At 39.1% G+C, this 24570-nt stretch overlaps 1 protein-coding gene and 1 non-coding gene across 3 annotated transcripts; both read right to left on the reverse strand.

The window, feature by feature from the left end:
• Positions 1-5358: 5358 nt before the first annotated feature.
• Positions 5359-5431, reverse strand: TRNAF-GAA. The gene has a single exon. It is a non-coding gene; the product is annotated as a tRNA-Phe (tRNA).
• Positions 5432-8860: 3429 nt separating this feature from the next.
• On the reverse strand, positions 8861-24453 carry TGDS (TDP-glucose 4,6-dehydratase). Of its 2 annotated transcripts, XM_041423367.1 has the most exons (13): positions 24097-24453; positions 22621-22687; positions 22158-22226; positions 20385-20475; positions 19280-19422; positions 17163-17261; positions 15748-15807; positions 14077-14120; positions 13638-13803; positions 13011-13069; positions 12008-12040; positions 11009-11106; positions 8861-10634 (listed from the first exon to the last, which is right to left on the reverse strand). In XM_041423367.1, the coding sequence occupies exons 1-13, from the start codon at positions 24162-24164 to the stop codon at positions 10534-10536; spliced, it is 1098 nt and encodes a 365-aa protein (XP_041279301.1). In that variant the 5' UTR covers positions 24165-24453; the 3' UTR covers positions 8861-10533. The 2 variants fall into 2 exon arrangements, with proteins under 2 accessions (XP_041279301.1, XP_041279302.1); XM_041423368.1 differs by lacking the exon at positions 12008-12040.
• Positions 24454-24570: the final 117 nt, after the last annotated feature.

Raw genomic sequence — 24570 nt, forward strand, 5'->3', positions numbered from 1 at the left:
CTGGAGCTGACGGCAGTGGGAATTCCTCATTACTTAAAGACACACACAGTTCCAAAGCTCTGAATTTGCTGGCACTTTGCTTCTCCTCTCCCCAAGGATACATGCTAGCTGAAGCATGTACTCTGCACAACTTGCATAGGAAGGTCCTACGCTCCTACACTGCTTTGGTACAGCACATGCCTGTGTCAACTCTGCCAGATCTTTCCACAGCCTTAAGTAAACATTATTTGCAGACACATTTTTACACTTACAAGTCTGGTGTTGCCTTACTGTGGTTTTATTCATTTCTCTCTGAGATAATGATTGAGCACTTGTAAGATCTTGCTTTCATCCTACTACCTCATTCAAGATGTCTGGCAAACTTCTTCAGTGACCATGACTGAGTTGGTCATTGGTTTATGAGACTCAGTACTCTATCACTTCCTAAATAAACAAGCACAGTTTTTCCAGTGCCTATACATGTATATAAGCTTAAGCCATTTATAATTTAGATAAAAACAAGGCTGACTGGCAGATTAAACTGCTGCTGTGGTGACCACCTACCCAAAGACAGTTTTATCTTCAGAATTATTTCATCAGATTCTAGCCTGGGCTTACTATAAAGGCAGTCATAGAATATAAAGTAAGGTTCACTTAAGGAAGCCAGAATCTGGGAGGTAAGAGAACTAAATCTCTGTTACCCTGATGTTCTCTATGAAGGGAAAGAAGCACCTCCAGGGAACAGCACACCCCATTCTCAGACAGGCATCTTGGCAAGGTCTTCTGTCCTAATTTCTCTACCTTGATCTTAAAAGGAGGTGAGGATGACTAGTTTGACTTCAGACAGACACTGAAATTCTAAATGTCACTGATATCAAATGAATGTCACTAAATGGTTGTGGTTGGGGAGGGATCGACATAAGAGTAGATTTAGCCAGTTTACAAAATATGAAGTGAAATAGGTAGGACAGAGTCTCTTGTCCCAACAATTCAGCTATGCAACAAATTGCCCTGTCATAGGGTAAGAAATATGAAGAAGGAAATCCAGATCTCACTGTGTACCACTTAAAAAAAAAAATCTGAAAGACAGGACAAGTATTTGAAATAATATCTGAAATTATAGAGTCACAGTGTACTTTGGTTTGGAACCTTACATTCAACTTTCCAGAGCCTGATCCAGAAGACATTCTTCTCTCACACTTTTTATTCAAAATACTTATGCTACTACTTATCCCAACAGAAAATATAAAATGGAACCAAATATATTCATTCCTCATGTCATGTGGTCTAAATTCCAAGAACATTGTGGACAAAGTAATGAATGCTCCCTTGCTTTAAGCAAAAGGATGTATATATGTGCATTTAAATAAAAAATATAATGTTCCCCCTAGGGTTCACTGAGGGATAAAGATAGCATTAATGACCATAGCAAGACTGAAGGCTAAGCTTTCACTTAAGTGCCCAGATTTGCTTTGGTAACTGTACCATAAATTCAATAGTTCTACATATAATGGAATAAGAGTCCTATATTACCAGAAAAGCATAAAGTAGGAACTCTAGAATAAACCACTGAGAAAAAATAAATAAATAAATAAATAAATAAATGGGAGGGGGAAAAAAATCATAGCCCAAAACTCCCAAGGAATGGGATAAAATGAGATTCCTGAGCACAACTCAAACAGGATAAAGCTCTCCTAAACTGCTCACTCACGGGGAAACAGGGGAAATAAAAGACTTGAATGTAAACTATTGGATTCTAGAAGTGCATCATCAGCTGAAAATTTTTGTTGCCTTTTTAACTGCATTTATTTCTCAGAAAATTGAAAAAACACCATTCTAGCTCTTCTACATGATCAGAAACCAAACAGATTATAACTGAGATTTGTTATTTAAAACATAAAAAACCTAAATGTGACTCCTGATTTGTGTTTTCTAAACCCCTTGTATCTGTAACACTATCTAAATAAATGAGATATACCAGATGTCTGTAAACAGTGAAGGAGACAAAGTCAGAAATCTTTCAGTCAAGACACAGAAACAAATATTTTCTATTAAACAAACCAAATTTTTAATCCAAAGAGAAGGAAATTCTAGTGCTGAGAGGTAGACAAGACAGTAACAAATATCAAGTGCAGAAATTCCTGCAGGAACAAGGAGGAAACTTTTTAAATTATGTAGATGTGCAGGTCAGGGGACATGGAAGAAAAGGAGGAGCATTTTGCACAAGGAACACCTGAACTTGAGCCTACAGACGATACCAGGCACAGCAACTTTGTCCCACCTGCCACCATCATATTTCCTGGAAAAATCCCTTCACCAGGATTTCTTCTCCTGGGAAGTTGAGAAACCTCAGAGAAAAATGAAAACAATAATTATCTGATTTGCTTCTCCTGTGTTTTGCTGCTTTGGAGATTGTTTACCAACTGGTGATTGTTTCATTGGTTTCATGTGAATTGTTTTTGACTTATTGGTCAATTACAGACAAGCTGTGTCGAACTCTAGAAAGACAGTCACGAGTTTTTCATTAGTATCCTTTTAGCCTTCTCTCTGTATCCTTTCTGTATTCTTTAGTATAGTTTAGTATAGTATAGTATACTTTAATATAATGTAATAAAATAAAATTCTTCTAAGAACATGGAGTCAGATTCATCATTCCTTTCTTCGTCTGGGAAACCCGCAAACACAAGACCATTGTCAGAAATTCCAAATAGAGGTATTTCACAGTAAAGCTTTAAGCTTCTTCATTATTTGTCATGTTCCATGACTGCAAGTTGTTGCAGCCTGCAGCAGAGCTAGAGTGTGAGATATGCCTTTCTCTGATCCCCTCCTTCTGCCCCAGTTTTCATTCACTTAAAACACGAGCCAAGGATGACCATGGAAAAAGGATGTGAACCAAACCCACCAGATTTTGAATCTTTGCCTAAGGCTGAAAGCACATGAAAAGGTTTTTTTCCTCTGAATCCCTGCCAGGTATCAACTTCAGTATTAGGTGAACATTTAAAAAAGCGTATGTGAGTATATCTGTAGTAGCAGAGAAGCTTCCCAGCTGCAGAGAAGGAACATTGTGACTAAATCATAAAGGCCTAGTTTGACAGCCTGTATTTGCGTCCTAGCAGGGGGTTCATCTTGAGGGAGGAAGCTGATAGAAAAATAAATGGAAATGTTTGCTGGCAAGAAGAGGCCTAGAGTGCAGCAAAAAAAGATTGTGTAAAGAAGGTACAGCCGAATGAAAAAATGCCTGAATATTCTGTGACAAGCAATGAAGCAGCAACACTTGAGGTTATTTTCACAGAACCTGCCAAATCACATTAGAAATTTGCATCAGGCCCGCAAAATCAAACAGACAGGAGTTTAAAAGTTCCAGAATTGAGGTTATCTCTTAATTTTATCCTCGTCTTTCACATAAGACTTCAGGCCTTACTCAGTGTGTGCAACCTAAATCATACACCAAACAAAAAAGGATATTTTCTTCTCACTCTCCCCATGGCTACCACCATTAGTATTTCTTTCTATTTACCACCATTAGTGCTCCAAAAAATTTCTGTTTACCATCACAAAAGCTCTGAGACTGGAATTGCCATTACAGGTAATATTATCTTTATCAATAAAATCGAAATTTCAGACACAAACATAACACATATTTGTCATAGATCCTTGTGCCTGGGTGCTCCTGCTAAAAATCACTCCCTTTGAGGGGTAAGGGTGACCCATGCCCTTCCTGGCCCTCGAGGAACTCAGAAGCAGAGGGGACCAAACCTCCAGAGCAGCACTGGGAGGTTACAGCCAGAGCACTGTGTAAAAGCAGTCCCTTCATAGCAAATGACCTCGGGCAGAGCTGTCTCTCAGGCTGCCAGAGCAGAAGCCAAGCAGAGAGTCAGCGGTCTGACACCCAAGCTTGCACCATGACTCTCCTTTATTCAGCAGTGTGAAAAGGCCAAAAAGTAAACAGCCCTTCTCTGTTTTTGTTTCTTTGATCACATATCTGCAGGAAATTAATACCTCCCTAACTCTTCCCCAAAGCAGTATAAAAGTCTTTGATGAATAATTGAGCACTTTTGGAAAAAAAAATAAATAAATAAATAAAGCTACTTAACATTTCCTTCCGTCCCTGAGTACTCAAGTGTCTTAATATTATTTCAAAACTTTAAAAAACCTTTAGGAAAAATAGTAATATAAGCAGTTATACTACCCCTTATATATCTTATCAGTAAGGATCTAAGTAACACTGCCCTTGCTGAGTAGTAATAAGATATTCATCTGTAGTGAGTGTTCCTTGTACTGGACAAGTAATTCAATATCAATGTTTGTTGTGATGTTGTGATTAGAAAAGGACCAATGACACCTTCTCATGAAGAGATGAAAGCTGCTGAACAGAGAAGGAAGGGAGATGGCTTTACTGCTGTGTTTTGCACTAGCGACATCAATATTGAAAGTCCTTCTGTATATTGTTCTGGTGTCAGTGTATTAAAAAGGTCACCAAAAATAATTACCCGAAAGCAGGAGAAAATGTCTTAAAGACACAAAGAATTTAATTTCTTTAGCTTACCAAAACAAAGGTGGGTGCCGACTTGACAGTTTTGTGATGACCAAAATGCCAGGTACCCAGAAAGATCTCTGATCTAGCAGAGAAAAGGTTTAACAAAGGGCAGGTCCAGATTAAAGGTATGTATTTGAAAAAATTGCAACAAATTACCAAAGACTACCAATGAACTGTCCACCTCTTCATGTCTTCAAATCAAAACCAGACACCCTCCTTAAAAATAGGCTCCAGAAAATCCAAGCTATTTTTCTCAATTTACAAGTAAATAAAGGAACAGGAAGAAACAGATGAACGGTGAAGACTAATTAATTAATTAATCACCGGCTTTCCTGGCTTTTCCTTTGGCTTTTTGTGAAGTAAAATAGTTTCAGCCATCTATTAACAGCAGAGGAACAGTGAGGTCCAGGAAGTTTTGAATTGCTCTTCAGATTTTGGCAAGAAGCAACCTCTAATCGTTCTGTCCCAGTCCCCTCGAGCCACTCTTCCCCCTCTGTCCCTTGGCTCCCGGTCATCCCGCTCCTCCCGCTCCTCACGCAGTTTCACTTTCCCTTCTCCCGTCTCTGCCGCCGTGAGAGAGCGCAGGGCAGACAGCCAGAGGAAATGAAGCTCGCTGCTTTCATTTCTTCCACCCTAAATAAATAGCTTAGACTTGGAGGAGCTGAAAAGTGAAACGGGAGGGCAGGGCACGCTGTGCCAGCAGCGACGCTGTCGGTCTGAGCCCGGCAGGGCAATTCCCGGGCGCTGCAGAGGCCCCAGGGCTCTCGGAGCCCGCGGGCCGGCCCGCAGCAGCGTCCGCTCGCCACCTCCCGGGAGGGCGAGGGAAAATAGGAAAACAGTTCTGCCGAAACCCGGGATCGAACCAGGGACCTTTAGATCTTCAGTCTAACGCTCTCCCAACTGAGCTATTTCGGCTGCCGTGCTGCGTTTTGTGTGGTAAGATTGTACTAATCCGTTCTTCCACACTCACTGCCCGGTAGCTCTTACTCGATGGTCTAAATAAAATAGTTGTTATTAGCCCTGCAGCGCAGGATGCCACAAACGAGTCAATGACGGGTCCCCGCAAACAAAATTATGCCGTAAACCAAAGACAAATCAGCAATAACACAAAATTGTGCATATACAAACATCTATGCACAAGACACATGTCAGAATGAAGGTGTTTTGACAGTGGCTCCCTGGATTATTGGGGGAGGTAACAGGATCTAGAACATTATGTGGGACTCGGGAGCATTAAATTGGCAGCATTTTACCTTCAGTTTTCAGGGATTTTATTTTAAAGCCTGACAAAATGTGCACAGAGATGATGGTGTCACAAAATTACATGAACAGGAAGGTGCGGCACCCGTGCCTTCTTGTGCCCATGGTCTTCCACTGGAGAAGCTCTGTGTCCACATAAATCACAAATCCTGACTAAGCAGTGTAATAAGAAAAAATAGTTTACCTTCACGTTGTTGATTAGGCATTGATTTCAACAGGCAACTGGTAGCACACACCTGTGGCTACAGGGAAAAGGCAGAGGATGCATCAGAGTGTCCATGTTAGTGCCTGTGGTGGGCACTGACATCTCGAGTTTGTGTGGATTTGCACAGCCCATGGCCTAGAAAAGCCACCTATGAGGGCATCTCCTACTCACACTTTCTGCACACTGTGAGGGGAGAGAGGCTGCTTTGCAAAATTGTGCACTGCTGCTCCCTCCTGTTAGCAAAAACACCAAGACTCTCTTCCATACTACTAGAGGAATTCAACAAACTCCTCCTTTTTCAAGTGGGGAAGAAGCAGCCTCAGCCCAAGCCAGCCATGTGAATATTTGGTAACATAAATCACCGTTTCCTTGTATTTTCAGAGTGTATTTTTCATCACATCCCACATTTGTGGGTTCTTCCAGGAGCTGATACGTTTTCAGGAATCAAATACTTGTTTTCAGATGTACAAAGGCTGAGGACTGAGCCAGCAGTTTAGTGACTGAAACCAAAAATTCTTCACAAAAAAAAAATTCAGGTAGGGAGAGATTAAAAAAATCCACCCACACTTGTGCTTAAGAGGTGTGTGAACAACATACTGATACAAAATCTCATCTTCTCATGATTTTCCATTGCCACTGGCAATGATTGTTTTGCTGAGAAATTATGAATATAATCCCTTAACAAGAATGTCTCCTACTGATGCAGATAACACAATCCATGATCTTTGGTGCAGATAAACTCCAAATGTGTCACGGCATGCACAGAAGTCAAAACACTATTGACTTAAGAGTTTTCATACATTACCACAACAATCAGAAGTACGATGGAGCAATGGGTTATTCCAATTCTTATTTTTAGAAACCTCTGTTTTGCCAGGTGAAATGGAAATTACAATGGGAATAAAAACAAAAACTAAAGGTAATGCAAAACAAAATTAAATAGAAGGACAATACAGTCTCAGACTAATAAAAAAGTCAGCTTTTCCCCTAACAGATTTGGCGAGTAGGTTTATATTAAAAGTTCTTCCTTCTGTAGAAAGATATTTGCATTTCATGCCTGTCTAATGAGCATAAGAACAGAGTTTCAGAAAAATTGAGCATTCTGAGTCAAAAAAACCACAAACCAACAAAAAACCTCCACATTTTTCATCCACAGCCTTTCTCCTACATCAAGTAAGTACAGGGTGGACAAACCAAAGGTACTTTCTAGTCCATCATCTTATAACAGTGTAAACCAACCTAAACCGCAGTTGACACCCCTTAATGCAAGCAGCACACAAATTTGAGCAAGTGCTGAGATCAGACCAGAGAAAGCCCTGGAGAAAGCAAGAGCTCTCTTTGTTGCATAAAGTGGAGCAGATACACACAGCCCACAAACGCCCCACAGGCATGGCAGGGTAAGCTGTGGCTGCCCCATCCCTGGCATTGCTCAGGGCCAGGTTGGATGGGGCTCTGTGTCCCTGCACATGGCAGGGGGCTTGAACTAGGGGACCTTGAAGGTCCTTTCCCAGCTGAACCACCGATTCTGTGAGTGCAGACAGCCCTGCCTCAGCTGTCCACTCCGGTGTCTTCCAAATCCTTTCACTTGCTGCTGGCAAGGGATGCACTGAATAGCAGCGGTGGTACACCAAGACAGTGAGGTAGCAATGCTGGTTTTCCCCAATGCACCAGGGATTTCAGGAGCTGCTTCCCAAAGATCTGATCCAATTCAGAACAGTAATCCCAAAAAGAGAAGCAAACCACCCAAGTTCCTGATAGAACCTGAATCAAAACCTTTGCCAAAGTCCAGCCCTTCTACCTTAGAGAGCTTTAGCAGTTAAGTGACATACACATTTACTCCATTTATTTTCTTACTGGTGTGGCCTCACTTTGCTCTCTGACACAAACCTTGAAAGAGTAGACTGAAAGGTTACAGTGTTTACAGTATTTTACATCACTACCTCTGTCTTCTCCAGAAATGCTTCCCAGTAAAATCAGTGAGGAAAAAAAACTGAAAGCATCACACTTCACACTGACAGTTTACTGGTTGATCCTTTGTCTTTGTTCCTATAGAAGCCAGAAGGCTAATGGCAAAATAAGCTGTTTTCTATAATAGAAAATACTTTTCCCTGTGAAAGAAACGCTCCTACCAGATCACTCACCTGCTAAGAAAATCTGACCTACAGCAAAGTGGCTCAAAGCAAAAGCCTCCTACATTTCTTAAATATATACCTTTCAATATTTTAAAATGTGCATTTATTTACATATAAGTAGTAACACAAAAATCTCAAACACTTGGATGAATTAAATCTTCAAAAAAATTTAAATAAACTAGAACAGCTCTCACTAAAAAATTAATAGATCCTATTGAAAATCCACCCCAGGTAATATTACTTCTTTGGAGAGTCATATAAATATCAATGCCTGCATCTTCAGCACCTATACATTAAGAACAACTTTCAAAAGTTCTGTTCAATAAACAAATCACGCCCTACTGCTTTCTTCTGTGTATTTCTGATCAGACTGTTTGTAGTGTTCCAAAGACACTGTACCTATTTTCAAAGGCTTAAAATATTTATAAATTAAGGTTTATGCAAGTTTAAAGTGGTAAGATTTTAGTTATCTGTAATCTCTACTCTTAAAAACAACACAGCCAGTATTCCAGTATAAGGATAGGTGAAAGACACATATTTTCGTGCAACCCACTCAAAGCAGCTGTCACAGCAATCACAAATACAGCTAAGACAGATCTTTCCAGCACTTTAGCTATTTCTGGTACTGACTTTTACAAAATACAGAACAGCAAGACAGATATTGTAAGGAAGTATGCACACTGTAAGGAAGTAATATATCAGGAAAAGTACAAAAATTAAGGAAATATTTTAATATAGTCAGCAAAGCGCGTTTGACAACGACATTTCAGTGATTCATCCATAGAAACACATCTGGTAAGCCAAGTATGCAACAGATCATTACATACAAAATCCTGTAACTTCTATCTGTCCCAAATGGAGACTTTTACATCCAAAGCAAGCATCAGGAACTGCCACACAATTCTAGTATTATTATCCCACTGTGTCACAGAAAACCCACCTTCAGTAACAGGCTCCTAGATTTTAAAAGCCATACTTGGCACTGCAGTAAGCCCAGAAACTTCCTGGTTAGCCTTCTTTTAGGCTAACCTACTCTTGCCAACCACAAGTGGCACTTTACCAACAGCACCATGCACCACAAGGTGTGATGAAGTTGGAAACACTTGTGTTTCAAGAGCTATCTCCCAGTTTCTGAGACCCTTTAGGAGTCACAGCTTCCTCTGAGTACACCACAGCATCCCAGTCCTGTGCTGCTTGCAGCTCTGCCCAGGCCCACAGAGGTTCAGGGACTGGGCCAACTACAGAAGCTGAAGTGATAAAACCAAGAACAGTGGTTCTTCTTATGTTTGCCAGATCACTTCAAAGACAAAGAAGTGAAGGTAATTCTTTCAGGGTAGAGGAACATAAAAAAATATTTTTTAAAAAAAACCCACCATCTACTTTTTCAGCATGTTCTTCTTAATTAAGAGAAACCAGTTACACCATAATATTATGAAAACAACTTTGAACAAGATTCATTGACATATTTCTAGAATGACAGAGTTTTTTTCCAAATTTTATATTAAAACTCAAATACTGTTTTATCTTTAAAATGTTTATTACAGAAAAAATGGTGATACACTGCATTAATTAAGGTCTGCCAACCCACAATTCACAGAAAAAGAAGAGTTCTAAAAAATTTTCTCCATAAGTAGCCTTCATATCACAGGAAAATAAGATCATTGGAATGTTAACTGTGTTCCAGTATTTCAAGTTTGTTACAATTACAGCTAAGAAAAAGGAGTTAACATGTAATAGACAGTTATACAGTAAAAGGAGTACAAAGTTTAAGGAAATGCTTCTGGAAATCTCATCGAGAACCATTCCCCCCCTTGTTCCCCTTAAAAGGGGCATTTAAAGTTATAGAGTAGGTAACTTTGATTAGTCAACTACAAAAGCTAAAAGTGCACCAGCAGAGAAATGGATGGAACCATAGAGGTGCTCTGTCCAGCTTTTGTCAATCAATTTATAGTCTCCAAAAAACATGTAATTTCTCCCCTTGATTAAAAATAAAACCCAGCTTGTTGAAGTGACAAAATATAAATTACACTGTAGAAACAAACTAATACAGATGAATAATTCCAGAACAAAACCAAATTTAACTCCAAGTCTCAAAAGCTGCAATCACAGTTAAATAATCTTAATAAGGCAGATTTTATTTCAGTACACTAATTTATATCATTATAAATATTCTTCACTCCATACAGTTTTTTTTTAAATCAATACCTAGTAAGACTAGAGTATTGCACCGAAAGCTGAAACTAAGAGGTTCAACTTATAAAGTGCTGAAACCACCCCAAAGTTGTGCCATACTATGGTTCTTTACTCAACATGGTTCGTGTATCTTGAATACATTAAGAGTCCAGCGTGGCCATCTGATTGCAGGCTTTGAAGAAAAGACCATATGAGGTAGAAAAAACTCCTTCAGGTTCTGTGCCACACTATGGGCTGCTGAGCTGGGCAAATGGGTCTGTCACAGGAAAGGGCTCCAAAGCTTTCTCCGAGTTTTTCCAGTTGTGGAAATTTTCTCTGTACCATTCAACTAATATGGGAAGAATGTTGAAGAGTCAAGCTGACCAGAGAGAACAGGGAAATCCAAATATTCCACAGATACACAACTAACAACATGCTAATTGTTCATTATGGAAGATTTTAGCCCATAATATTACAAAAAATCTAGTTCAAACTTTGTAAGTTCTTTATGCAAGACTTATTCTAGCACTAAAAAGTGATTATCTTTTTTTATTTTATGTCATGTAAATTCACTATTTTGGAAAGCAGCCAATTTTATGTAAAATTCAAACGTTACATTCAATCTCTTCAGCTCCTCATTAACTAAGCTACGTACCCATTTCACCCTTTTCCCTCTCCCTCCTCCCATCACTCCTAAATCAGTGTAAAAGTCATCAGTCTTACTTGTTTTCGTTATTCCTTCTTCCCAAGGCACTTTGGGTCTCCAGCCTAAGTTGTGCATTTTTTCTGAACTCATTGGATATCTGAGGTCATTTGTAGGCCTGATGGAGGATAAAATGCACACGGAAAACAATCTGATTATACTGCTTCTTTAATTAGCCATGCAGTACCTCACACTGTCTTCCAAGGAATATTAGATATGCTTCAATTTTGAAAATTCCCATCAACATAAAGAGGTTGCATTGCCTTCAAAAAATACGTGGCAGCTGAGTGCAGCTACAACAACACAATTCAGTTTGTACAGTCAACTACTCGAAACTGACTAGAATAAATATTAATTAGTATTTTACTGGCACAAAACGAACACAAAAATCACTGCCAACGCATTTGTGCAAATCAGTGCATTTGCAACACAGAGACAGCATTTTATAATATTAGCATTTACATTTTTTATCCTGAAAACCCAAACATTTACACATACTTCAGATTTAAAACACACAGGCTTCCAAAAGGGCATCATTACAGTGGCTCATTAGCTACATGAACTTTGTAATACTGAATATGTAGAATCCCAAGCTGCAAGATTCACCACAGAAAGATATATCTGATATTTAAGCATGGCAGAAATTTTCACTCCCACAGTCTGGCAGATAGGTAGCCCAGTCTAGCATCCTGCACTACTGGCACTGGCATATTGAACAGTCAAGGTACATGTGCAGGCACAAACCGAGCACTTATCACTGGTACTGTAACATGCTAATGTGAAGCAGAAGCAGAACTAATTCTTCCATAGCAAGTAACCCCCACGACCTTTAAGTCACTCATTATAGAATTATATAGTCATAAAATTAGGTATATTAACAATCTTTTATACGACCTCCACATGTATTCCAATGTGGTTAGTTTTCCCAAGCCCATTTATGTTTAAACATTAGCAGACAGGGCCCAATACACACAAAGAAACATCAAACTGAATTACACTGAGAACTTCTAAACACTCACATCATGTGAGCCAAAGGCAATTCCTTCAAAGCCCTGTAATACATTGAGATAGGATTCTGAAGAACATTTCCTTTTAAAAACAAAAGTTAGCACATTTTTAAAGACACTTCAGTTGCCATGATAACAATCTAAATGTGATCAGAAAGTGTGAATTCTAAAGGCCATAATACTTAACTGCTATCAGTAGACACATCATTTCTAATCACTCTGGAGAGAGTGATATCTAAAGTAAGCAGAGATTCATTGTTGCTGCAGAAAAGAAATGGATATAAAAGAGCAGAGCCAAACCAAGCCTGAAATTAAGGACGGAAACACACAGCAAAAGCGTATCTATAAAAGCTACCCATTTTTCCACTGCCCTAACTTTAGTACCTTAGAGCTTTACATCTACTTTTGAGATAGCAGCTTCAGCTTAAGATAGAAATCTAAAGTTAACTACACTCCACAGGCACATATTTCTGCCTGCGGAGACTGGGTCTTACTACAAAGTACATCTAAGTCTGAATTAGTCACATTAATGCCAAAATACTAAAGCTAGGCAAGAGACAATGGGATTCATCTCACTCAGTGATGCTGAATAAAAAATACACTGAATAAACTGTCCAAGCTACCGTGAAGGAAAGATTTAGTTGCTCTGCAAAACTTTTCCTCTTCCCAGAGCAGACTTCAGTAATGACAAGTATGAAGAATGTTTGAAGACAGAGATTAGCATTACATGCTCCCCTTCAAGACATTCATTCTGACCTACAGATCCAAATAATAAATGGAAGTCCTGTTTTCTATACAGAACCCTGATCATAGATGTCAAATCCACTAGCGAAAAAAAAAAAAAAATTAAGGAAGCAAAACAGCTCTTACTCCCTCAAAAGTGTTCCCTCCTTTAGTGCAGGAACACTTCCACAAAAAACTATTTGGTTAAGAGTCTCAGAAAAACTGCAGGACAAAACTATCCTGAACTATCCTGCATGGGCAGCACATACTGCATGTCCTCCACATTCCTCACCTGTCTTTGACATAATCCATCCAGTGCTCCATTTCAGACTCTGAACTGGTCTTCTTTATCTGTCAAGCAGAAAAACAAGTATCACTCCCATACATCTTGGGCTATCTAAACATATATTTAAAAACCATTTTTTCCCTTAACAAACTTAAATCTTATTAAAAACCCCCACCAAATAAAAAAAATATAAACCACAAACAGAAATGGTATTTTGTATACTGAGTCTTCAAACTACTGAAGTTATCAAAATTATCTAGAACATCTCCAACCTATCTCCTTCACCCAGAGCACTGCCAGAACATCCATGATCAAACTGTTAGATTTTAATAGTGTCACATTCTCAGACCAAAACTAAAGCAGCCAGCATGGAAAATAAATGGTAATTAATCATGATGGCAGTCAGGATATGTCCCAGTCAGGATAACTGATGCAGCAGCCCAGCACAGGATAGCCCATACTGCAACCTTACACAGTCCAGCTGTCACAGAAAGGGTAGCACATCATTCTGCTGCAAGGATCTTCCAACACCCACCACAAATCTAAGCTCTTTCAGAGCTACACAAGGTCTGTGTAATTATTTGTATGTGCAATGAAAACCAGTGAAGAAAAGCATCAGAACTCTTTACTCACTAAATGGATTAGCTCCTTAGCAAGCTGGGCAATGGACATCTCAAAGTTAGTTCCAATGTTATAAATTTCACCTGGTTTCCCCTCCTTCAGGACAGTAAGGAATGCTTCTACCACATCAGTTGCATAAAGGAAATTCCTTCTCTGAAGTCCAGAACCATGAATACAGCTTAAAACAAAAAAAGAGACAAAAAAAGATTTACACATTCAATAGACACAATAGACACAATTTACTGGGCTGTATTTTTAGCAGTTTTGCTGTTAGATGGATGCCTGAAGGTACCTTAAGTTGCTGACATGCAAACAATCCTTGACTTTAAGGAAATCCTGCTATTAAAAGAACAACTTTGTTATGTAATTATCATTTTACAAACTAGCACATATTTATAACTGCAGTTACAGATTTATAGCACAAATACTACCAAAATTGTGAGTTACCTACCATTTTCTGTTCTGTTGCAACAAAGATATAAACTTTGGAATAACCTAAGGAATTGAAAAACAACAAAAAAAATTACTCCACTATTTTAAAAGCTGTTATTCTACAAAGAATAAGGAACTTCAACAGTTATGAAACATTAAGTATTTTAATAAGATCCTTTAAAAACTTCTAAGTTTTATTAAATATAATGAAATAATGTATCAAGCCTAGAAAAATGCAAGGATTTTGGTTTGTAAGAGTACACACCTCTACTGTAGTGTAAGCCTTATCTTTCTGGCTGTTACAAATGTAATAACAGTTTTTGAACAATAAAAAAAAAATCCACTACTTTTGCACATGGCAGTGCATCACAATCTAACTAGAAAAAATATTACCAACAGTTCAGAACAAGGTTTAACATCCAGCAAACTGCAGTAATTCTAGAAACAAAGAGTTGTTAAAGTAGTTAAATTTGGAAGACAATCAACAGAGAATTTTAAGATAATGCGGATAAACACAGATCAAGTGACAGTGTGCTTGCTGCACATAGATTTACATTATGTTAATCTAAATGCTTAGATCCATTCATAATGCCCCAGATACTTCAGAACAGTTACCCCCACTATTAAAGTCCTTAAACTGAAGCCATTATAAAACTGTTCAAATTACTTAAACTTAACTTCCTGCTCTAAAGACAGAAGCAGAATACTAGATAAAACTGAAGGTTCACATAGCCTAGTGCTGTGTCATTAGCAGTAACTAAAATTTGGTATGTGAAGAAGAATATATGTAAGTCAAAAGCTAGCAAATACATCCCCTAATATACCCCCAACAATCAAGCAACCTGTAGCAAGACACAGATCAATGAAAAATTTACTCTAAAAGCCATTGCTTATCCACCTGCAATAATGCAAGTGAAATAAATTTATTTGGGAAAAAAAACCCACAAAAGGTGAAAAACAATTTAAATTAAAAAAACAACTCCATAGAAATGTAAAATATAGCTACACTTTCCAGCAGTTCCAAACTCCAGAGAGTACATGGGATGATTGCTTTCATTTCAACAGTATATTTCCATTCACTAATCAGGTATTGACTTAATTGATTCAGGTATTGACTTAAAAAGGCAACTCCTTCTCACAAACAACTGTTTTAAATAGTTACCCTGCAAGGTTTGTATGAATAAATGCAAAAACAAGTCACTTTACACTGCTTCTCACCTTATATATGAATGTTATAGCTTCATCTTACTTATTTTCTGTGCAGGTTGGAACATCCCTTTCTATACCAGACATTGTATTCTCAGTTTAGTTTTTGAAATGTTTCCCTTAGTTATTAAACACTCATGATTACGAAACATGATGTGAGTTAATGTAATTTGTAGGGGAACTCTGTCAAAATACCCTTTGAAAAATAGAAAAACTACAAAACAAAGTTGCTGTCATAAAATTTATTTAAACTACAAGTTTAAACTTCAAAATTGAAGTTTTATCAACAAACAAAAAATATGTGTTCAGGGTAAGACACATTAGTGTAAGCTCAAAATATATAATCACATTAATTGCAAGAGTGCTTTTTTTAAAGCACTCTTTCACACACTTTTTCATCCCATGCACATGAGAAAAAAGTAACATCACTGCAACCCTGAATTCTGGTACACTGAAGCTCAGAGTAAAGCACAGTTTAACTTACTTTTTCTGGATACTGATGTGGTCCATAAACATTACTGCTCCGTGTGATGACAACTGGGAACTGGAGAGCATTAAACACACATGTGATTACATAAGAAAGCATATACCAGTAAAAAACTGTAACCTCCTGCTGATCAGTAAGCAAACCAACACATGCACAGTGATTACTCAAAAATCTGTAAGCCCTTACAAACATTACTGAATTAAGCTCTCTGTATTTCTGTTGCACAAGCAAGAGCCTCCAGCCTTCTCAGCCTGTTAGGAGCACCACAAGAGACAAATGTTTGAAACCTCTCTTATCCTGGAATCACCACAGGATATTGCATGTGTGTATCTGGTTGACTGAAGACTGGCTTACTCCTACTTATTCCAATACGTTTCACAGGTCTTTAACATCCTGCTCTTGTCCACTTTATAGCAAAAGCATCATATATCAAGAACAGAAGTCTAAAGTACCCAAATTACTAAACATGTTTGCTTAAACAAATCTAACTAGCAGGTCTTTTTCCTTTTTTTTTTATTTTTTTTTTTTTTTATTTTTGCTTTAACTATAAGCTTAGTCTTGATACAATTAGAATTATGCATGTTCTACTTCTGTGTAATACTTTTGCACTTCCTGCAAGCTTAGCCCTGGTTTTTAAATTCCTAATGTTCTCTTTCACCATTTTATCAAAGAACATTTTTCGATATTACAGTTCAGATTTAAAAAATAAAAACATCTGATTAGTCCCCACTGTCTCGCAGTGTATCTTCACAACTTACTGGTGGAGATTCTCTAACACATCCAGACTACAAAACTAACAATAAGGAAAGAGGTGGCACTGTGTGGACTAGTACTGATTTTTCTTTTATACTCTTACATACATAATACAGACACTTAATTACAGGCTTCAGAGTTTTGGAAGATTCCATGGACTTACTTGGTACCTTTCCCAGTAAGATTGAACAAAACACTCTGCAGCTGCTTTAGAGGAGGCATAGGGATTTGTCGGACGTTTTGGTGAGTTTTTTTTTTTTTTTTTTTTTTTTTTTTTTTTGCTTTAACTATAAGCCTAGTCTTGATACAATTAGAATTATGCATGTTCTACTTCTGTGTAATACTTTTGCACTTCCTGCAAGCTTAGCCCTGGTTTTTAAATTCCTAATGTTCTCTTTCACCATTTTATCAAAGAACATTTTTCGATATTACAGTTCAGATTTAAAAAATAAAAACATCTGATTAGTCCCCACTGTCTCGCAGTGTATCTTCACAACTTACTGGTGGAGATTCTCTAACACATCCAGACTACAAAACTAACAATAAGGAAAGAGGTGGCACTGTGTGGACTAGTACTGATTTTTCTTTTATACTCTTACATACATAATACAGACACTTAATTACAGGCTTCAGAGTTTTTGAAGATTCCATGGACTTACTTGGTACCTTTCCCAGTAAGATTGAACAAAACACTCTGCAGCTGCTTTAGAGGAGGCATAGGGATTTGTCGGACGTTTTGGTGAGGATTCATCAAATTCCTAAAATGAAAAGAAAATTTGCATTGCTCAATTTCTTTTGCCCAGATAAGCCTTAAAGTTAAAAAATAAGTAAAAATCCCTAAATATCCAAGCACATCAGTCTAACAAAGTCCCCTTAACAACAGAAGGCCATAACAAAAGACAGCCTATTTACTTAACATAGGAAGCAGACAAATTAACAGCAGTAATATTTTTATGCCTGTAACAGAGTTACTTCACAGCAGCAGGTCCTCAGATTTTTATCTTATTAAATAATCACTGTTGCTACAGAGAGGTTTAATATTTTTCAGGTTCATATTGCCTCAGAGAGCAATTGGGCCACCACTAGCAAATTCATCTTTCAGTCCTAAATAAAAGGGGTCTTTTCATAAATTTTTATGCAACTTTATTTCTGTAAAAAATGTAGAATTGCAACCCAAAAGCTTCCAAAGCAAGACTTCAACAATTCTGACCAGTTCCAGAACAGGTATCCTCCAGACTATCCTGACACTTTAATTTACTTCTCACTTGAAGAGAGAAAAAAAAAAACAAACCAGGAGAAGGAGGGATATTACCCAAGGTGTGATCGGTAACAATCACCTTAACGTGATTGAAACACTTGCTGGTCTTGTCGGACCATTGCCTCTGAAATTAAATGGCCTTCCTCCCCTCAAAAAAAAACTCTACAAGAACTTCTAGTGAGATTCACAAAGAGAAGAAAAAACAGATTAAAGTTCTCTTTTCAAGGCCCAGAGACAGAAAAATTTCACTTCAAGGTATCAGCCAAGCCACAGGTCTACACACAAGAAAACATCACCCTTGGGTATCATAAAAGCCTACAGATGGAAGTTGTTTTGAAGGAACTGATAAAGACACTGTGATAATAAGGAAGTGCATAGAACTCTTCTGAAGTACATTAATATTTCCAGGGACTATGGCAAAAGGCTCCTTGACTTTATTTACACCTTTAAAAATATGAACATGCATATTTGCCTTTCTACTGAGCTAAATTACATTTCCTGAAATAAGGTCAGGTGTAAATTCTCAAAAATCAAAGATGTGCACATAACAAGAAACATCAGAATATTTATTACAGTAATACAGGAATTGTTTTCTATTTGAACTGTCACTACCTACAGTTCTGTTAATATTTTAGCTAGAATATAAAGCAGTTCCCCCCTGTTAGGCTGTGCACATTACAGAAGTCTCAGGAATGCTCCAGGACAAAACCCTACAAGAACTTCTAGTGTGATTCACAAAGAGAAGAAAAAACAGATTAAAGTTCTCTTTTCAAGGCCCAGAGACAGAAAAATTTCACTTCAAGGTATCAGCCAAGCCACAGGTCTACACACAAGAAAACATCACCCTTGGGTATCATAAAAGCCTACAGATGGAAGTTGTTTTGAAGGAACTGATAAAGACACTGTGATAATAAGGAAGTGCATAGAACTCTTCTGAAGTACATTAATATTTCCAGGGACTATGGCAAAAGGCTCCTTGACTTTATTTACGCCTTTAAAAATATGAACATGCATATTTGCCTTTCTACTGAGCTAAATTACATTTCCTGAAATAAGGTCAGGTGTAAATTCTCAAAAATCAAAGATGTGCACATAACAAGAAACATCAGAATATTTATTACAGTAATACAGGAATTGTTTTCTATTTGAACTGTCACTACCTACAGTTCTGTTAATATTTTAGCTAGAATATAAAGCAGTTCCCCCCTGTTAGGCTGTGCACATTACAGAAGTCTCAGGAATGCTCCAGGACAAAACCTGTACAATACACTCCTTCAATACCTTCTCTGAGTAGTGACATCATTAATGACCCAAATCTCACTGCTTTAGACAATAAACATTCAATATAAAACAAGCTATGAAAAAAAAAATGACAATTTTGATACTCAGCTTTCTAGAAGCTACCAGTGCTTACTTAAAGTCAAACATTTACAGAGGCCAAGGAAAGTTAGACTCGACTTTGTTTTCACTATTAAAAGCAGATAAACTAGAAAAATCCTCATGCATTTTCAGACTCACCTCATCAGTGCTACCTCCATATACTTCATCTGTACTAACATAGACAAACTTCTCCACATTGGCTTCATGTGCAGCAGCAACCAGCACATTGGTGCCATAAACATTCACATAGGTGAATTCCAGGGCGTGCCAAAATGAAAGATCTACATCAAAAAATGCAGACAATTCTGATTAAATTTAGGCAACACAGGGCTGTAGGTTCCACTTGAAGGCTGCAGTACAGACCTGTCAGACAGCAAGGTCCTTGTTAAATGAAGGCACCTTCTACACTTACACAAAGACAAAAATCCTTGTTCTCAACAAGGGGCTGGAATCATGAGCAAAAGCTTGCTGGTTATGGATTTTTCTAATCTAAAATAGCATTGGCTAAGTACCTCAACCTACGACAAGTAAGAAAAGTGTCATTCAAAGACAGTTGCAAGATGCAGTAATATGGACGCATGACTAATAACTCATCAGCAGCTGTTTTCATTCTTACAACTGTTCCCCTGACCTAATGACTTTGCCTATCAAATCTGACAATTCCAGTAAGTATTTTCCTGGAGAATTCTTTGAGGATTTCTTCTTATGATGGATGGAGTATGGTGGGGATTTTTCTTACTAACAGTGATACTGAAAAGCAGCCATCTGAAATAGGCACTTTTTAATTCATTCTCTCTTTTAAGCATGAAGACAAGATTCCAGTGGGACCTATGCCTAATCCTTCAGCTTTCACACTGTTTTTACATGTGACATTGCAGCCAATTAAGTAAAAACTTCAGACTATGTACAGAGCCCCTCTCCACTGTCTTTATGACTCCCTCAGTACACTGTCGGCTGCATGTCAGTCTAGACAGAATTTAAAAATGTAATGCAGACAAAAAGGTACATTACCATTTATATGCAATGAAAACAAGACAACAGTCAGATGAAGAACTCTTTAAATCAAGGCTGTGAAACCCTCTGAGTTAAAAAGGCCACCAGACAATCAGTCATGTGATTTGTAGAGACAAATTGGATCCTTGGTTTATATGAAGGGAAAAGACAAAAGGTATACTGGCATATATTTCAAGCAGGTGAAAACAATACCATGGAAAACAATACCAAAACATGCAGCAATGCTCACCTACATGTGTTTGGGCTGCAAAATGAAGGACTATATCTATTTTCTCAGTTTCGAAGAGCTGCTTTATAAAATCAGGTTCACAAATATCTCCCTAAACAAGAAAGGAAAAAAAAAAAAGCAAATTATTTTTGATAGAAAATAGCTTCCCTTTACACCAAGTGTCACATAAGAAACCATTACAAAGGGAACACAGGATACAAAGAGCACCATCAACTGAGTTCTGGGCCACTTATTAATGCCATGTCTAAAATAAGACCATACATAAAAAATGTCACCCATTTTTTAAAAAATCCTAAATGAAACTTATTTCAGAATTTATATTACTATTAACATTAGAAATAGCAATGTGTCCAAAAATACACACAACAAAAGTACAGCATGGCGCTCCAACATTGAGGCTGAAATGCCAAGTTCCCAGAGCAAGTAAGAGTTCCCAGTCTGGCAAGCTGGTAGGGACATCTAGTGGCACTGCAGAAGGAGAAGCACATTCCCACTAAGGGGGATTAGATTACGTCTTCCGAGGGCTTTGCTCCTTATTGTTTATTCCGGTGATTTATTTTTTAACTGACATATTTTTTTTAAAAGAGACATTATTTTGAACTAAATGGCTAGCTACTGATTTTTTTTAACTGAAATTCAAGCTTAGTACATCTATGCTGAACAGCAACAGAAATTGTGATTGAAATGTATCTTTCATACAGCCCCTGAGTAAAATTTTCTAAACTTACTGTTCTACTTTCCAAAACAGACTTCCTTTCTACAGTACCACTAGAGAATATATCCTTCCTACTGTCTCCTATGGTCAGGACCAATGTTACAGTTCTAATTACAAGGGTTGCACATTAGAAATTATCTTTTCCAGCACATTTTTTCCTGTCAGTGTAAACTGCTTGGCTGCATACCAGCTGGATGTTAAGCTGTGATCAACTGTCCCTAAAAACCAAAAACAGAAACAAACCCAAACCACAAAAAAAAAAAAAAAAAAAAAAAAAAAAAAAAAAAATAAAAACAACCACAGTGAAAAGCTGGAATTATTTATACTGATGTAAGTTTTGTGACAAGAGATTCCTACCCTTGCTCAAAATCAGAATAGCCACATCAGTCCTAGTTACTGTTCCTCTGCTTCACATAGGGATCTGCCTGTTTAAAGGATATCTTGTAGAACTCCAAGTTCTCCCCAGCAATTAAATGTTAATATCTCCTCAGGTAACAAGGCTTTTATAGGGCATTAGTACATTTCATATTGCACACTGGAAATAATCAAAGATCTTAGGAAAATAACCAAAAAGCCACTTTGGTCAGGCTGCAACTGCAGGCACGTGCACGTTTACATACAGACTGTCCCTTTCCTCTCATGCAACTTTTATCCCAAAAGTTCAGATATAATCCCTTACTGAAATAAAGAGGTTGTTCACAAAAACATAAACAGCCATGGGGATCACCAACAGGCTAAGGCAAATCCAGCTTCCAGCCTCACCTGAATCTAAGAAAAAAGGCAAGTTTACATCTACTGCCTCTGAGAAAGGTGCTGTTCCAGCAAACTGAGCTATATGCATTTCTCAGATGTCCTGCAAACTTGGGCAGACCCCAAGACAGAGGGGTGAGCATCAGCACTGCCTTTTGTAGACAGGAGGAACCTCAGCATGCAAGCCCAGCAAGTCCAAATATTGATCTAAACAATAAATCAAAATCCGTCCCCTGTCTGAAGACAAAACTGTGTATTTACAATAATCTGTAAAAAGTCACATTTTGTGGAATAGAAGGCTCTATCACCTGGATAAACTTGTAGTTTTCATTCCCAGAGACAGTTTCAAGATTCTTCAAGCTTGCACAGTAGTCGAGCTAAAGAGAAATACCACACAACATCAGTAAGTGGGCTTCATGGAAGCAAAAAGGCTAACTCAAACCCAACCTAACCACTGCAAAGTCTGAGAATACAGTAAAAACTATTTTTAAAAAAATCTACTTCACAAGCAGATGTGAAGCTTTAAAAGGACAAATCTCCAAAAGATACCCTAACTGCAAAAATTCTTAAACAGATGTTTAGAGCTTGAAAATTTTGTTCTTTTTCTGAACACCAGCTGACCTTTTTTTTTTTTTTTTGCACAAGAACAAATGGAAAATCAAACAAAAATTAGCAACTAACAATAAGCCATATAAATTTCAACATATTATAGATTGCATTATAAATCACTTAAAACAGTTGTCCATATCAAGAAAGAAAATAAGGTATTACCTTATCCAGATTTATAATCAGATAGTTTGGATACTTTTTCACAAGAGAGACGACTACATGTGAAGCACTGCAGGATAGAAGAAAAATATATTTTACAATTATATACTGGACTTGAAGGTAACAAAGAGATGACAAATTCCAAATAAATTCAGCAATATCCAATGTTTTGGGGGAAGAAAGGGATATATTCAAGACAGATAAAAGACAAATTCAAAGATATTTTAACACATCAACATTAATATATATTCTATACATTATCCTAATATTTTCTATGTGTAAGTGCATATGGCTAAGAAACTAAAAAACAGAACAAAAGTACATCCTATAATGAGAGAAATCAGCACTTCCCACAATCACATTTAAAAAAAAACTGTTATAGGCTTTATTGAATTGTCATTGTAAAAAACTTTTTGCACTCTAAAGTTTACATATTAGATATCAGGGAGAACCAAACAGTCAACACTCCTAACCCACGACAGTGACTGCCATCACTCACGACATTACTGCTAGGTGTAAGAAATGACAACCACACAACCAGGTGGCACGGCCCCTTGTGTACACGAAGCTTATTCTGAGAGCACAGGTTAGTTCAGGGTTATTCACACACAGAAATTTAACCCTCTCACAGCTTCTGCACACTGAGGGGGTCAAGCTTAAGACGGGCCAGACCCTGCTCTCACTCAAACTGAGCCCACAGTACTGGGGGTTGATACGGGAAATTGCAGCTGGCTCGAAGCCCTGTCACCTTCAACCCAAAGAATCCATTAGGCTGGAAAAAGACCTGAGATCATCGAGTCCAAACGACCAAACACAAGGGTTAACCCCTTGTTAACCAGACCATGGCACTAAGCGCCATGTCCAGTCGTTTCCTGACCACCTGCAGGGACAGTAACTCCTGACCTCCCTGGGCAGCCCATTCCAGTATCTAATCATCTTTTATATGAATAATTTCTTTCTAGCGTCCACCCTAAACCTCCGCAGCTTAGATTGTGTCCCCTCGTCCTGTCATTTGCTGCCTGGGAAATGACACTGAACCCCACCTGGCTTTCAGGGAGTCGGAGAGAGCGATAAGGTTGTTTTGCCTGAGGCTCCAGGCAAAACAATCCCAGCTCCCTCAGCCGCCCCTCACAATGTTTGTGCTCCAGGCCCTTCCCAGCTCCGCTGCCCCGCTCTGGGCAGCCCCGTCCCGGCTGAGGCCGAGCACCGACTGCCAGCGCCGGGCGGTCTCTCCTTCACCTCCTCGCCGGCCGCAGGCGAAGGACGGCGGGGCAGGCTCCCAGCTCGCTCCCCAGCACTCACCGCCTCAGAACCCAGGCAAGGGCCAGTCACCGGCGCGGCCCGAGCCAGCGGCGCCGAGGAACCGGCCCGGGATGGACAAAAGGGCGGCGGCACAGCGGGACCCTCGCCCACCACGTCTCACCCGCGCCCCCGGGCAGGAGGCCGGCGGCCCGCCGCGGCCCCGCGGGGCTCACTCACATGAAGCCGGCGCCGCCCGTCACCAGGACCCGCTTCTCGAACCGCGGCGGCGCCGCCCGCCCCGACATCGTCCGCGCTTTACGGCACCGGCCCCCTCACTCCCTTTCCCCCACGGCTGCGCGTGAGCGGCACGGGCCGTGGGATTCACGGGCAGAGTCGCAGCGCCTGCAAGAGGCTCATTGAAAGATCGCCTTCCTCGCCCCCCCCGCGGCCCCAAGAACGGAGCTGTCACCGTCTACGGAGGCCACCGGCAGCGGGGCGGGCGCGGCGTGTGAAAAGGACCAATGCTTCGCCTCCGCTTTCAGCGGCAACTGGTTGCCATCTCTTTTACGACTCCGGGTCTCTCAACTTACTGCCGGACCCGGCAACGGGACACGTAGCCTCAGGGGCGGGGCCTGCCGCTCTGTCACGCCCCCAGAGGCGGGCGCGCTCCCTCATTGGCTCTCTCGCCGCTCCCGCCCAACGCGGCGGGAG

Source organism: Onychostruthus taczanowskii, unplaced genomic scaffold (genome assembly GCF_017590055.1).
Source record: "Onychostruthus taczanowskii isolate IOZ18803 unplaced genomic scaffold, ASM1759005v1 scaffold77, whole genome shotgun sequence".
Lineage (NCBI taxonomy): Eukaryota > Metazoa > Chordata > Aves > Passeriformes > Passeridae > Onychostruthus > Onychostruthus taczanowskii.

Bases quoted from the DNA above. Each gene is read 5' to 3' on its own strand.
- TGDS (XM_041423367.1), bottom strand. From the start codon at position 24,164: ATGTCGGGGCGGGCGGCGCCGCCGCGGTTCGAGAAGCGGGTCCTGGTG. The intron at 15,808-17,162 runs GTAAGTCCATGG...AATGCTCTCCAG, and splicing joins CTTACTGGGAAAGGTACCAA to TTCCCAGTTGTCATCACACG. The intron at 14,121-15,747 runs GTAAGTTAAACT...TCAATTCCTTAG, and splicing joins CACATCAGTATCCAGAAAAA to GTTATTCCAAAGTTTATATC.